This window comes from Carcharhinus amblyrhynchos, chromosome 12 (genome assembly GCF_965287045.1).
Source record: "Carcharhinus amblyrhynchos chromosome 12, sCarAmb.v2.hapA, whole genome shotgun sequence".
Lineage (NCBI taxonomy): Eukaryota > Metazoa > Chordata > Chondrichthyes > Carcharhiniformes > Carcharhinidae > Carcharhinus > Carcharhinus amblyrhynchos.
The window spans coordinates 34,458,101-34,472,199 of record NC_137335.1 but is presented as its reverse complement, the minus strand read 5'-3'; the positions used below and the strand labels follow the sequence as shown (position 1 = coordinate 34,472,199).

The following is a 14,099-nucleotide window of genomic DNA, read 5'->3' as shown; positions in this document are numbered from 1 at the left end:
AAATGGCCATGATCAGGAACCTGCCCAAAACGGCACAACGTCCATTTAATATCTTTGCATGGATTTCAATCTACTTAACGAGCTGCACTTTACCAGCACATCTGCCTTTACCACAGCGGTTCCCCAATCCAGAATTGACTTGGAACAAATATGCTCAATGAAAGTCTGATTCGGGCACTCCAACAGTGAGGGTTAGAGAGGAGGTAAGTGCTTATTGTCGGACAGCTCTGTGTTGCTCATGGCGGGGAGGGGTCCTTTCATGATGGCCATGTCCTGTTTTGGGTAGGTAGGGCTCTGTGAGTATGTGTGGAAGGGACAGTGTGCAGGCAGGGGGGCTGTTGCTCAGCAGGATGCCTGAAGTCCAATTCGCAGCATGGATCTGGGCCTCAGCACTGGACTCGGGTCTTGAGGATGCTGCTGGGCCCTAGTGCACGTAGCACTCTTCCCTCTGAAGGATTTGGCCAAAGCCCTTTGAAATTGCATGCTGCAGCCTCAGAGCTTTGCAAGCAGCAATGTCTGTGCTCACTACATAGGGAGTTACTGGGAGACACATGTAGCTGGGGAATGGAAGGGGCTCTGTTGCTGGGATCATGAGGGGGATGGGCAGTGTGTATTGTTGGGCTTGGGACCAACAGCATTCCTGAACTTCTCCATGTGTTTCTCTCCTTCTCCAAATCCTCCCACCCCACACCACCCCCCCCCCCCTATCAGAGTGACAAGATGGCTTTTGCAATGCAACCAATTGATCTTGCAGTTCTTCTGGTTGCTGCTGGAGCTGAGGAGAAGGAGCAGGTGGATGAATTCCGGGCACAGGAGGTCCAGGCCTTACCACTCACAGGAATAGAGGGAGACAGCCACCAGAGACAGAAAGTGACTGCCACTCGCCCATTCAGGGATAGGTGCATAAGAAGGAGGGAGCAGATACCCTAGCAGTTCCGCACACAAGTGTCGTCTGAACAAATGTCGGCTCCATCTCTGAAAGGAGGCTATGCAACAGTGCTCCATTTGTTGTAGGACCTGACACCTCAGTGCAGCTGAGAGGCACCCATTCTCAGTGGCTATCAAATTGACAGCCATTCTGAACTTTTATGCCGCTGGCTTCTTCCAGACCTCAGCGGAGATGTATGAGGCATTTCACAATCAGTCGTCCACATCTGTGTCAAGGACGTCTCAGATGCCCTGTATGCCCGGGTTGGCCACTACTCAAATTTCACCTGGACCAAGCCCATCAGGAAGCCCAGGCTGCAGGATTTGCGGCCATTGTGGGGAAGTTTAAAGTGCAAGGGCTATAGACTGCACCCATGTCACCCTCGAGGCCCAGCATCAGAATCCACGAAGATTTGTCAATAAAAGATGGATTAATCTTTTATCAACATTCGGACATTCCCTAAATGTCCAATTGTTTGTAACCACAAGATGAACATACGCACATCAGCCCCAGACACCCTGGCAGCTTGCATGAGCACAGACACACCGGAAAGCTTTGAGGAGGAGCCCAGGATGCAGGGATGGCTCGTGGATGACATGGGGTACCCATTTGGCTGATAACGCGTGTGCAGAAGACTGAGGTGGAGATCCGGTGTAATGAGGCCCACATAGCCATCCGCTCTATAGCAGAGAGGTGCATAGGGCTCCTGAAAATGCAGTTCTGGTGCCTGGACCGCTCTGGTGGGGCCCTGCAGTACAGCCTCTGATTTTTTTCCTGCATTTTGGAAATGTGCTGTGTCCTTCATAACCTGGGGCAGTAGAGAAGTGACCTTTTGGAGGAGGACGTGTAGGCCGATCAGCTGGGTGTCACTGGGGAGCAGGCCACCCATCAGGAAGAAGAGGAAGGGGAGAAGGAAGAGGAGGAGGACCACGATGAGCAAAACCACCCAAGCGCTGGAGGGTTGGCAGCAAGAATGAACACGCGAGGGCGGCTAGGGGGTGCCCTGATCACCAAGTGCTTCGCTAACTAGGGGCCTGTGTTTGTGCACGTGGGCTCCATTCCCCACACCCTCAGTTCTACTATCTCCTGCAACATTATCACACCAGAGTGGTCGGCCTGAGTACGCTGTGTTTCTTTGGCAGGCAGGAGGATGATGACAACTCGCTAAGCATCATTATGATGATGTCCTGGTGCAAGACAAGTCTGACTCCTACCTGAGCTCCGCATGCATACTGGCACCCGAACCCAACTGTGTATTGGATAAGAGATCAGTGAACCCCCATACAGGCTCTGGGGAGGGTGGGGTGTGGAAGGGGAGGGAATTCTGGGGAACCAATGGTTTAATTTTCTCTGTGATATAGCGTTGAGGGGCCTCCCCAACTGACATCAACATGAAGGATCCCTCCAGCAATCGTAAAAGCAAGAGGATTCCTGTTTGAGGCAAATCTGAGACAAATTATTCACAGTTGGGCGGTGAAAAAACATTTACTGTTTACAATAAAAGTGTCTAAAGAAGAAGTTCCAATATAAAAACATGTAAACAGAAAACATTAAAGTGCTTAATAATTATCCAACTAGTGCAGCCCTTCACCCATGCTATCTTAGTGCAACTACAATTTCCCAACCTTACATGGTCTACCAGGACGCCTTTATGTCTCCCCAGAATGTACATTGAAACTGGAGGGGGCCAGCTGCCTACCATGCACCGTGGCCTGTGATGTGCTTGGTGGGTGTCCTCTGGAGGGCCAGGACCTTGAGGGCCCTGGCTGGCTTTCCTGGTGTCCGGGATGTGTCCATGACACCCTTTTCATCCCGCTGCCTCTGAGTTGCCCTGGTATCAGGGACAGGGAAGTCAGAAGGTGTAGCCACAGCCACAATCACCTGGCTGAAAGGCCCTGGGATGGGCTCGAGCCCTTCCTCCTCCCTTGGGCTTCCTGTGGGCCGGTGTCACCTGCCCCCCCAGTTCTGGATGACCACCTGCACCTTATCCACGGTGGTTGAGCCTCTGCGATGACCAGCTGAGTGGGGTCACTTGTCAATGGCTGCAGCAAGTTCTCTCTGAGACCGGGCCACACTCTGCAACCCCTCAGCCATGGCCCTCTGTGACTGGGCTACGTTCTCAAGGGCTGCTACCGTAGCCTGCTATGTTTCTGTGTTGTCCTGCTGGGTCTCAGCCATGGACCGCAGAATCTCGAGAAGCTTGAAGAGTTCTCAGCTGTGGCCTGCTGTGACTCGGCCATCACTTGGAGCCTGCGACTCATGGTGAGGAATCCCTGCCCCAGGCTTCCCACCGCGGACGCCACCCTTGCAGCATTGGCCTGGGAACCATGCAAGACAGGCAATAGCTGGTCAGCCTGAAAGCTTTGGGACTCCTCCCAACAGCCTTAAAGTCCATCCAGTGTGGCCCCTCCTGCATGCTCTAGCTCTGTTGCTGAATCTCCAGCATTGAGGGAGAAGTGACCTCAGAGGCTCAGCATGTAGCTTGGGGCCAGCTGAGTCCTCACCTCAAGCAGGCCTCCATGTGCTAGAGGCCTTGGACGTTCCCTCTTCCACCTGATGTACACTATCAAATGTGTCGGGCTCACAGAGTGAGCTAGAAGCCTCACCACTAACTGGACCCACCAACATGTCAGTATCTGGAATGGAGTTGTAAGGTGGAAGCTGATGCCAAAATGGTGCCACCCTCAGAAGTCCCTTCATCCTCTGAGGACTCATCTGAGGTGCCTGGGGCTGGATGGGTGGGAGGCGTGATGCCAGATGGCTCTGGAGCGTCTATATCTGTTCCTGCAACACAGGGCACAAGATTAAGTGCGAGGGTGGGAGAGGATCTGGGATGGAAAAACTTGATTCACATTTCTCCATTGAACATGGAACAAAGCACAAAGAATACATCACAGGAGCAGGCCCTTCGGCCCTCTAAGCTTGCAGCAGCCATGCTGCCCATCTGAATTGTAATCTACTACCCTTCCAAGGACCATATATCTCTATTCCCATCCCATTCATGATATCTGTCAAGATGCTCCTTAAAGGTCACTTTCATACCTGCTTCCACGACCTTCCCTGGCAACCCACCACCTTCTGTGTAAATAAATATGCCTCCTATATCTCTTTTAAATCTTGCCTCTCGCACGTTAAACCCATGCCCCCTAGAAATTGCCTCAAATTGAGTGGAGGATTGACAAGTGCTCACTTCATGACTCCAGCCCAACCGGCTGTGGCTGACAGCCCGGATGTCTCCTTCTTAGGACAACTCCACCCCGCCCACTCCTCAAAGAGGGTGAGGATCTGGAGGTCTGACTTATCCCTACCTTCGCCTCTCTCAGATGTTGTGGTCAGTCTTCTCCAGTGGGAACAGAAGGAGCCACCAAACAAATGATGATGTGACTCCTGCAGAGTATCAGGGGATGGCCCTTAGAGGGCAAGCGCAGTGCTGTACCTGGGGAGGAGGAAGGAGGTGCTTGAGGCTGGAAGCATGCAGGGTGCTGCGGGGGGGGGGGGGGGGGGGGGTTCTGGGGGGAAGATGAAGATGGGGTTAAGCAATCACCCTTGCTGCCTTGATGAAGTAATGACCTTTCTGTGGCATTGCTTCCCTGTTCTGGCGGGGGGGTGGGGATCAGTGCCAAAGCACCGCTTCCCAGGCCTCTTTGCTGTCACCCCTCCCCCTGCCGGGTCTACGTCCTGCTGGGGGACAAGAAGGTGTCCCACCTTGCCTCTGCAGCTCCCAGCAACCTGCTAAGGTATCCCTCCGTGAATCTGGGTGCTGGCCTGTTGGACGTTTTGATTCTGCCCATCCACCCTTGGGGTTTTTATAGACCTGCCCTTGTTACGGCAGATCAGCTGCAGGCAGTTTTGGAGAGCATCCTAGCAAATTAAACACTGTTTCCTTGTTAACATTGAGGGGAAGGCAAGTGAGCACTTGTAGGTGTGCTAATTGGTGGGGGTGGGGGGGGTGGGTGGGCAGGGGGAGGGGTTGGAGATCAGTGCCTCTATGATGATTGGCGGCAGAGGAGAGAGTCGGAGGGGGAGATGGCGGCCATGTGCAGGTGAGTCCAGGATCGGGGGGGGGGTGGGGAGGGGGCAGCTGTCACTCTGCCTGCGATCGGTGAACAGGAGAGGGCCGTGATGGGTCTGGGTTGCGGGAGGGTGGGCGAATATGGGGGTCAATAATGTTAGGGGGGGCCCCAATGTCTGTGGGGACCAGGGGGAGGCATTATTCTGCCCAGGAAGGATGTGGGAGGAGAGCAGCATTATTTTTTTCCTTGCACATATGCAGTTGGAGGCTCTGATCGGAACTGTAGGGTTTCGGGCACATTAAGTTCCACCCATAGGCTTCTGCGGTGAGAATTGGAATCACTGATACTTTTGCATGCAGAGCGCATATATGGGGAATCTAAAAATGGGCCTAGAAGATGGATCTGAAACTCTCCCAGTTTCAAGTCAGCCCAGTACTTAGAAAAAAAATGGTAAGATAGCGCCCAATGATGTTGAGAGACTGAAGTGTAATGGCGACAGTCAAAGATGACAGGAAAAGGGTGGAGGGGCACTTCTTGCAAAGCGAGAGTTACTTGTATACTGTAGCTGACCATTTTCAAAAACTCAATTTTAACTGCAAGGAGTGCAGGTCCAAGTGTGAGGAGGCCAGTATGAGAATGATGGACATTTGAGTGTGAAAATGGGAGGTGTGAACTACCTTGCTAATTAGAAGCTGTAGGGCTGAAACCCGTGGGGACACAGATTCTCCTAACTGTGCCTTTTTTTCACACATTTCCCTTGATAAAATATCAATGGGTTTCATAGAATTATAGAATTCCTACAGTGCAGAAGGAGGACATTCGGCCCAATGAGACTGTATCACTCTCCACAAAAGCATCTTAACCATAACCTATCCCCATGTTTCACCTGTGAATCCCCTTCGTCTACATATCTTGGGACACCAAGGGGCAATTTAGCATGGCCAATCAACTGAACTTGTACATCTTTGAACTGTGGGAGGAAACCATTGCACCTGGAGAAAGAGGTGGAGGTGCAGAGAGGCAAGGCCAGAGACATCTAAGGAGATCCCATGAAGCAGTCAGCAAGATCTACATCCACACGGAATTGGAGACAACCCTATGATAGTGACCCTGGAAGTGACTTTAGTGCCCAACCCTTTCACCACCAGCTGCTTCCAGGGCTCTGTGGGTGACATGTGAAGCATTTCACAGACTGACACACATAGGTATGTCAAAGAGGTGGCTAGTGCCTTCTTCCATCATGACAATGAGCTCATCACTGATGATAACAGCCAAATAGCGAGGACAACTTGTTTCTCAACCACTTTCAGGTCAATGGCTTCACACAAGGCAGTTCAATTGTATCGCTGAAAGATCATGTTAGGCAAACTTCTCTTTGACAATGTGTGCAATAGAGTGCCTGCAGAGGCCACATCTTGTATGTCAGCCACAGTCTCACTCCCAGTAACAGACACACTCCCTGTCACAGACTCACTCCCCACCACGGATTCACTTCCCGTCACAGATTCACTCCCCGTCACGGACTCACTCCCCATCATGGACTCACTCCTCGTCACAGACTCACTCCCAGTCACAACCCCACTCCCAGTCACAACCCCACTCCCAGTCACAAACTCACTACCAGTCACAGACTCATTTCTTATCATGGACTCACTCCCCATCACAGACTCACTTCCCATCATAGATTACACTTCCTGTCACAGGCACACTGTCCGTCACAGACCCACTCCCATTCACAGATGCACTCCCCATCAAAGACTCACTCCCCATCACAGACTCACTCCCGTCACAGACTCACTCCCGTCACAGACTCACATCCCGTCACAGACTCACTCCCACTCACAGATGCACTCCCTTTCACAGATGCACTCCCGTCACAGACTCACTCCCGTCACAGACTCACTCCCGTCACAGACTCACTCCCTGTCACTGACTCATTACCAGTGGTGGATTAACCATTAGGCTGAGCAGGCTTAAGCCTAGGGGTCCAAAAGGGAGGGGGGCCAGAGAGCAAAAAACAATTGGTTTAACCCTTTTAAGGGTGAATAAATTTTCATAGCTATACCCCGTGGGTGAATTAATGTAACAAATATCTATAAATAGGGGAGCTTCACCCCTGGACTTGTACTACATGCAAATAAATACAAAATAAATGTCACTGTCACTGGGATGTATTGAGCTCTGGCACGAGGTGTATCCAAATACATACATTTGCTTTAGAATTTATCTGTCCTTAATGATCACTAACTGTTCAGGTCAGCATTCATTTTTGGCACTGAAGAGGATTAAAATGTATTTGCACTCAACCGTGAGCGATGGGAAACTTAGTCATCTGGCAGTCACGCGCATTGAATCAGACATGCTTCGATCTGTTGATTTACATACTGTTATCGACTCTTTGGAAAACCAAAAAACACAGAAGCTTTTTAAAGTACAAATGTAAAGAAAATGAAAAATAAATGAATACAAGGGCTTTAATTGATTCAAATAACTGAATGATATTATACATGTAGTACATAATACAGAGTACAACGATATAAATTATTTAATGTCACTTAATGTGACTTTATTCTATTCAACGAAGAGTGAGGCAGGTCAGATGACTTTACTAAAGCTCAGCCTAGGGATCTGGGTGGCAGTTAATCTGCCACTACTTATTATCTGTCACAGATCCACTCCTAGTCACAAATTCACTCCCAGTCACTGACCCACTCCCAGTCCCAGACTCACTCCCTGTCTCAGGTCCACTCCAAGTCACAAATTCACTCCCCGTCACAGACTTACTCTCCTTCATAGACTCACTCCACATCACAGACTCAGTCCCCATCACAGACTAACTCCCCATCACAGATTCATACTCCGTCACAGACCCACTCCCAGTCACAGACTCACTCCCAGACCCAGATCCACTCTCATTCACAGGCACATTCTCTGTCACAGCCTCACTCCCACTCACGGACTCAGTCCCAGTCACAGGATTACCCCCAATCACAGACTCACTCCCAGTCCCAGACTCACTCTCCATCACAACTTCACTCCCTGTCACAGACTCACTCCCCTTCATAGACTCACTCCCCATCACAGACTCACTCCTTATCACAGACACACTCACCATCACAGACTCACTCCCAATCACAGACTCACTCCCCTTCATAGACTCACTCCCCATCACAGACTCACTCCTTATCACAGACACACTCACCATCACAGACTCACTCCTTATCACAGACTCACTCCCCATCACAGACTCACTCCCCATCACAGACTCACTCCCCTTCATAGACTCACTCCCCCAACACAGACACACACCCTGTCACAGACTCACTCCTAGTCACAGACTCACTCCCCTTCATAGACTCACTCCCCTTCATAGACTCACTCCCCCAACACAGACTCACTCCCAGTCACAGACTCACTCCCAGTCAGAGACTCACTCCCCTTCACAGACCCACTCCCCGTCACAGATTCACAGCCTGACACAGAGACTCACAGTCTGTCAGACTCACTCCCCCAATGGACTCTCTTCCCATTATGGACCCACTCCCCGTCACAGACTCACTCCCCATCACAGACTCACTCCCAGTCATTGACTCACTCCCAGTCAGAGACTCACTCCCCTTCACAGACTCACTCCCCATCACAGACTCACTCCCAGTCATTGACTCACTCCCGGTCAGAGACTCACTCCCCTTCACAGACTCACTCCCCGTCACAGACCCACTCCAGTCACAGACTTGCTCCCAGTCACAGACTCACTCCCTGTCACAGATTCACCCCAGTCACAGATCCCCTTTCATCACAAACTCAATCACCATCAAAAACTCAACCCAGTCACAGACTCACTCCCCGTCACAGACTCACCCCAGTCACAGACTTACTCGAAGTCACAGACTCACTCCCCGTCAGAGACTCACACCCAGTCACAGACTCACTCCCAGTCACAGACTCACTCCCAGTTACAGACTCACTCCCAGTCACAGACTCACTCTGTTACAGATTCACTTTGTTGCAATCCCATTCGCAGCCACAGATTCACTCCCAGCCATAGATCTGTCACAAACTCACTCGCCATCCCAGACTTACTCCCAGTCACAGACTCATTCCCCGCCACAGACTCACTCCCAGTCCCAGAGTCAGGTCGCCTCTCACAAGGCATGCCTCCCAATCCAGGCAACACCCTTGTACATCTCCTCTGCACCCTTTCAATAGCTTCCACATCCTTCCTGTAGTGAGGCAACCAGAACTGCGCACAGTACTCCAAGTGGGGTCTGACAAGGGTCCTATAAAGTTGCAGCATTGCCTCCCGACTCCTAAACTCAATCCCTCGATTAATGAAGACCAGTACACCATACACCTTCTTGACCACATCCTCCACCTGCGAGGCTGATTTAAGAGTCCTATGGACCCGGATCCCAAGATCCTTCTGTTCTTCAACACAGCTAAGACTCCTACCCTTGATATTGTATTCCTTCATCCCATTGGTCCTGCCAAAATGGACCACTACACATTTATCCGCGTTGAAGTCCATCTGCCACTTCTCCGCCCAGTCTTGCATCCTATCTATGTCCTGCTGCAACTTCTGACATCCCTCCAGACCATCCACAACACCACCAACCTTCGTATCGTCTGCGAACTTACTAACCCATCCCTCCAATTCCTCATCCAGGTCATTTATGAAAATGACAAACAGCAAGGGTCCTAGAACAGATCCCTGGGGCACTCCACTGGTGACCGACCTCCATGTAGAAAAAGACCCATCCACAACCACTCTCTGCCTTCTGCAGGCAAGCCAGTTCTTGATCCACAAGGCCAAAGGCCCTTGGATCCCATGCCTTCTCACCTTCTCAAGAAGTCTTGCATGGGGGACCTTATTTGATATATTTTTTTCTATATCTTTTGTTTTTTTTTAAGAAAAAGAGGTAATCTTTGTCTGATCACAGACTGACTGCCTGTCAAAGACCCACTCCCAGTCACTGACTCAGTCTCAGTCAAAGACTCACTCCCCATCACAGATTCACTCCCCGTCACAGACTCAGTCCTAATCACAGCCTCACTCCCCTTCATAGACCCAGTCCAGTACAGACTCACTGCCTGTCACAGACTCACTGCCTGTCACAGACTCATGCCCCTTCACAGACTCACTCCCCGTCACAGACCCACTCTGTTGCAGACTCATTCCCAGTCATAGACCCACTCCCAGTAACAGACACCCAGTCACAGACTCCCAGTCACAAACCCACTCCGCCTCACTGATTCACTCCCGTTGCAGATTCATGCCCCTTCACAGACTCACTCCCAGTCACAGACTCACTCCCAGACACAGTCTCACTCCCAGTCACAGACTCACTCCCAGACACAGTCTCACTCCCAGTCACAGACTCACTCCCAGACACAGTCTCGCTCCCGGTCACAGACTCACTCCCCGTCACAGACTCACTCCCCGTCACAGACTCACTCCCAGACACAGTCTCACTCCCAGTCACAGATTCACTCCCAGACACAGTCTCACTCCCAGTCACAGACTCACTCCCAGACACAGTCTCACTCCCAGTCACAGACTCACTCCCAGACACAGTCTCGCTCCTGGTCACAGACTCACTCCCCGTCACAGACTCACTCCCTGTCACAGACCCACTGTGTTGCAGATTCACTCCCAGTCATAGACCCACTCCCAGTCACAGGCACTCAGTCACAAATCCACTCCGCCTCACTGACTCACTCCCACTGCAGATTCACGTCCCTTCACAGACTCACTCACCGTCACAGACTCACTCACCGTCACAGACTCACTCCTAATCACAGCCTCACTCCCCTTCATAGACCCAGTCCAGTACAGACTCACTGCCTGTCACAGACTCACTGCCTGTCACAGACTCATGCCCCTTCACAGACTCACTCCCCGTCACAGACTCACTCCCAGTCACAGTTCCCCTCCCTGTCACAGACTCACTCCCAGTTACAGCCCCATTCCCAGTCCCAGCCCCATTCCCAGTCACAGACTCACTCCCTGTCACAGACTCACTCCCAGTTACAGCCCTGTTCCCAGTCACAGATTCACTCACTGTCACAGACTCACTCACTGTCACAGACTCACTCCCTGTTACAGCCTCATTCCCAGTCACAGACTCACTCCCAGTCACAGATTCACTCACTGTCACTGACCGTCTCCGCATCACAGACTCACTCCGTCAAAGATCCAATCCCCATCACAGACTCACTCTGTTACTGACTCACTCTGTTGCAAACTCACTCCCAGTCACGGACTCACTCCCCGTCATGGACTCACTCCCCGTCATGGACTCACTTCCACTGGGAGTGGAGGGGGGGATAAGGGGTCAGTAATGGTATGGGGTTGGGGCAATGTCTGTGAGGGTCAGGGGGGAGCATTATCCGGGAGGGATGTGGCAGGGGAGCAGCGTGATTCGGAATCACTGATATTTTTGCAGACAGAGTGCATATGGGGGTGCCTTAGAACGGGTCTAAAAGGCAGACCTGAGACACTCCAGGCCCTATTTTACCATTTTAATTCTAAGAGCTGGACAGACTTGAAACTGGGAGTGTTTCAGATCCGATGTTTAGACTTGTACTTTGGTGCCCCCACACACACTCTGCCTGAAAAAATATCAGCAATATGAATCATGCTTCAGAAGCCTGTGGGCGGGGTTTAATGTGCCCGAACAGCGAACTGCGCATACGCAAAAAAAAAGATAGAATGTGGCTCTCCTGCCATATCGGCCCAGGACCGGATAATGCCTCCCTCTTGCCCCACAGGCATTGCCCTATCCCCACAGCATTACTGACCCCCTTAGCCCCCATCCCCTCCGGCACCCGGACTAATCGCGGGCTCATTCCCCTTCCCCCTCACTAATCACAGGCAGAGTGGTAGACCTCAAGCAGAGAGGCGTTGACACTTGACATTTCCCTCCTCGCTAACTGGAGTGCCCCAATCAGAATTTTGTAGAACATGTCTGTTTCGTGCCGATTCTGGATGGGCGAACATGATGGTAAAGGAGGATATGTTGGGAAGGTTGGGCCTGCAGCCTTTTAAGTCAATTTAAATGCACGCAGATTCATTTAAATGGCCGTTGTGCCCGTTTCGGGCACGGTCCTGATCTCGGCCATTTTCGGGCCTTGGTAAAGTGAGAGCTGGCACAGAGGTGGGCGCGAATCATGCGACTCGCCTCACCTCCAACTTCACCAAGTTTTCGTGCCCAAAAACGGGCACAACCTGACGGTAAAATTGGGTAAAATTCAAGTCTGGCCAGCACTTAGAATCACTTAGAATCCACGCACTTTTGTCTCTAATTCTTTTCTCACATTGTTTCTTTTTCTCTATTTTCTCGCAGACAGATGTTACCGATGGACAGACAGAAAACAATCGGCAAAAAGAAAGGGAAAAAAGGAAATATAATGACCTAAGAGCAAATCCTGACACCACTGCCAGAAAAGAAATACAGTAAAAACTGAGAAATGAGAATGCTGGTCTGAACTGCTCTTGTGTGCCTTAAAATGAAGTACCAATAAAAACGGGGAATTAAAAAAACTGGTTGGAACTACGTTTTGCTATTGGGGAGTGACAGGTCAACTGAGGAATGCTGAGCAGTGATGAGGTAGGTCTGTGGGGGGGGGGAGTTGGAGCTAAGTCAACTCAAAATGATAAAGAGACTTGATAGGTAGATAGAGAAATTATTCCCTTTCTGGAGGGAATCCAGGGTAAGGGGGCACTGTCTATTATTTAGAGAGCTTTTAGGAATAGGATCGGTAAGTATTTTTTCACCTAAACAGTATTGAAGTTTGTAATGCAGTTCAGAGTTAAATTAAATTTTCAGTACTATGATTAGTAGATTGTTGTTAGGCAAAGGCATCAAGTGATATGGTTACAAGTTGGGTTAATGGAGATGATCTCATTGAATGCCAGGAACGTCTCGAGGGGCTGAAATGACCTACTCCTGTTCTTATGTTTCAGGCACTCCTCTGCACTTGCTAGTCACAATTACCTTGGCCCAGCTTTTGATGGCAGTCTCTTGCCTGCTGCAGTGTGTTAAAGAAGGAGCAGCAAATGAGATTAAAAATATGTGAAACAAACAAAACCTTCAAATAAATAAACTCTTCACTCTTTGGGAGAATACGTTTATCTGAATTGTGTGTAAATAAAGGATGAATGAACTAATTTAAAGCATTTTTTTTAGACAGTGTAAGCATCATTTAATTGCACAATGAGATGCTTCCTTCCACTAGTTGGGTGCAGCAGCTCAAGTTGCGTAACCTACACCCATGCTTCAATAATTTTTAGCAAGGTATTCAAATTAAAGACAAATGAAAGCCACTTTAAGAGAGTGAACTGCTTTCACACCCTCTACATGCTCTTATGGTTCAATGTGAATTCAACAAGACTGCTCAAAGTGCAAAAACATTATTTTTAATTGTAACTTTAAACTTGTAGTCTGAGAACATGACATAATAGAGAATTGTTAAAAACTGTATTTATTTCAATTTGGGGTGAGACATTTGATCTTGCTTACTTTTAGGATCATTTCTATAATTGCCCTTCAGTTAAATACATGGTTTGAATCTGGACATTAACGAACAGGCCAGTGCTATGAATGTGTTTTCATGGCTGGGCCAACAATTGTGAAAAATCATGTCACACATCAGCTGTTTAATTTACACAAAGAAACTGGTGAAAAAGCATTGTGTAGCAACCTGGCTGAAGTTTCTTGACCCACTCAGTCATAGCAGGTGAACTTGTCAAATAAACCTAAACTCTTGATTTCAGATTAGCAATCAGACATCAGATGGATAGAATTGGATGATTACTTCATGAAACTGTTACTAAAAAGATCCAGTGAATATATACTTCTCACCTTACGTTGCATAATGGCCAATAAAATACTATTTTAATTTTTTATTCTGACCATTGAGAACTTCGTTATAGTAATTACATACAACCACTAAACATTTTAACAAGTCAGAGAAATGCTATTATTTAAGGAAATGGTAAAAAAAAAATTCTCTAATTATGTCAAATAGTTTCCAAAAGAAACTTTATATTCGTTTTTCAAAAGAAATTTATTTTTGACATAACTGTGAAGATAGGTGTGGCTGAATACGTAAAATGAACACCACACCTAGAAGGACAACTTGAAAGCATATATATA

General features: G+C 49.3%; 1 protein-coding gene across 1 annotated transcript in view; it reads left to right on the top strand.

The window, feature by feature from the left end:
• The window catches only part of LOC145350708 (chitin synthase chs-2-like), a 206,058-nt gene that overhangs the window by 141,959 nt on the left and 50,000 nt on the right, over positions 1-14,099 (top strand). Inside the window, exons 11-14 of the mRNA XM_080199914.1 lie at positions 755-870; positions 2,003-2,118; positions 3,103-3,190; positions 12,288-12,397. Of these exons, the coding sequence (XP_080056040.1) occupies positions 755-870; positions 2,003-2,118; positions 3,103-3,190; positions 12,288-12,397 (430 nt within the window). The remainder of the gene's footprint in view (positions 1-754; positions 871-2,002; positions 2,119-3,102; positions 3,191-12,287; positions 12,398-14,099) is intronic.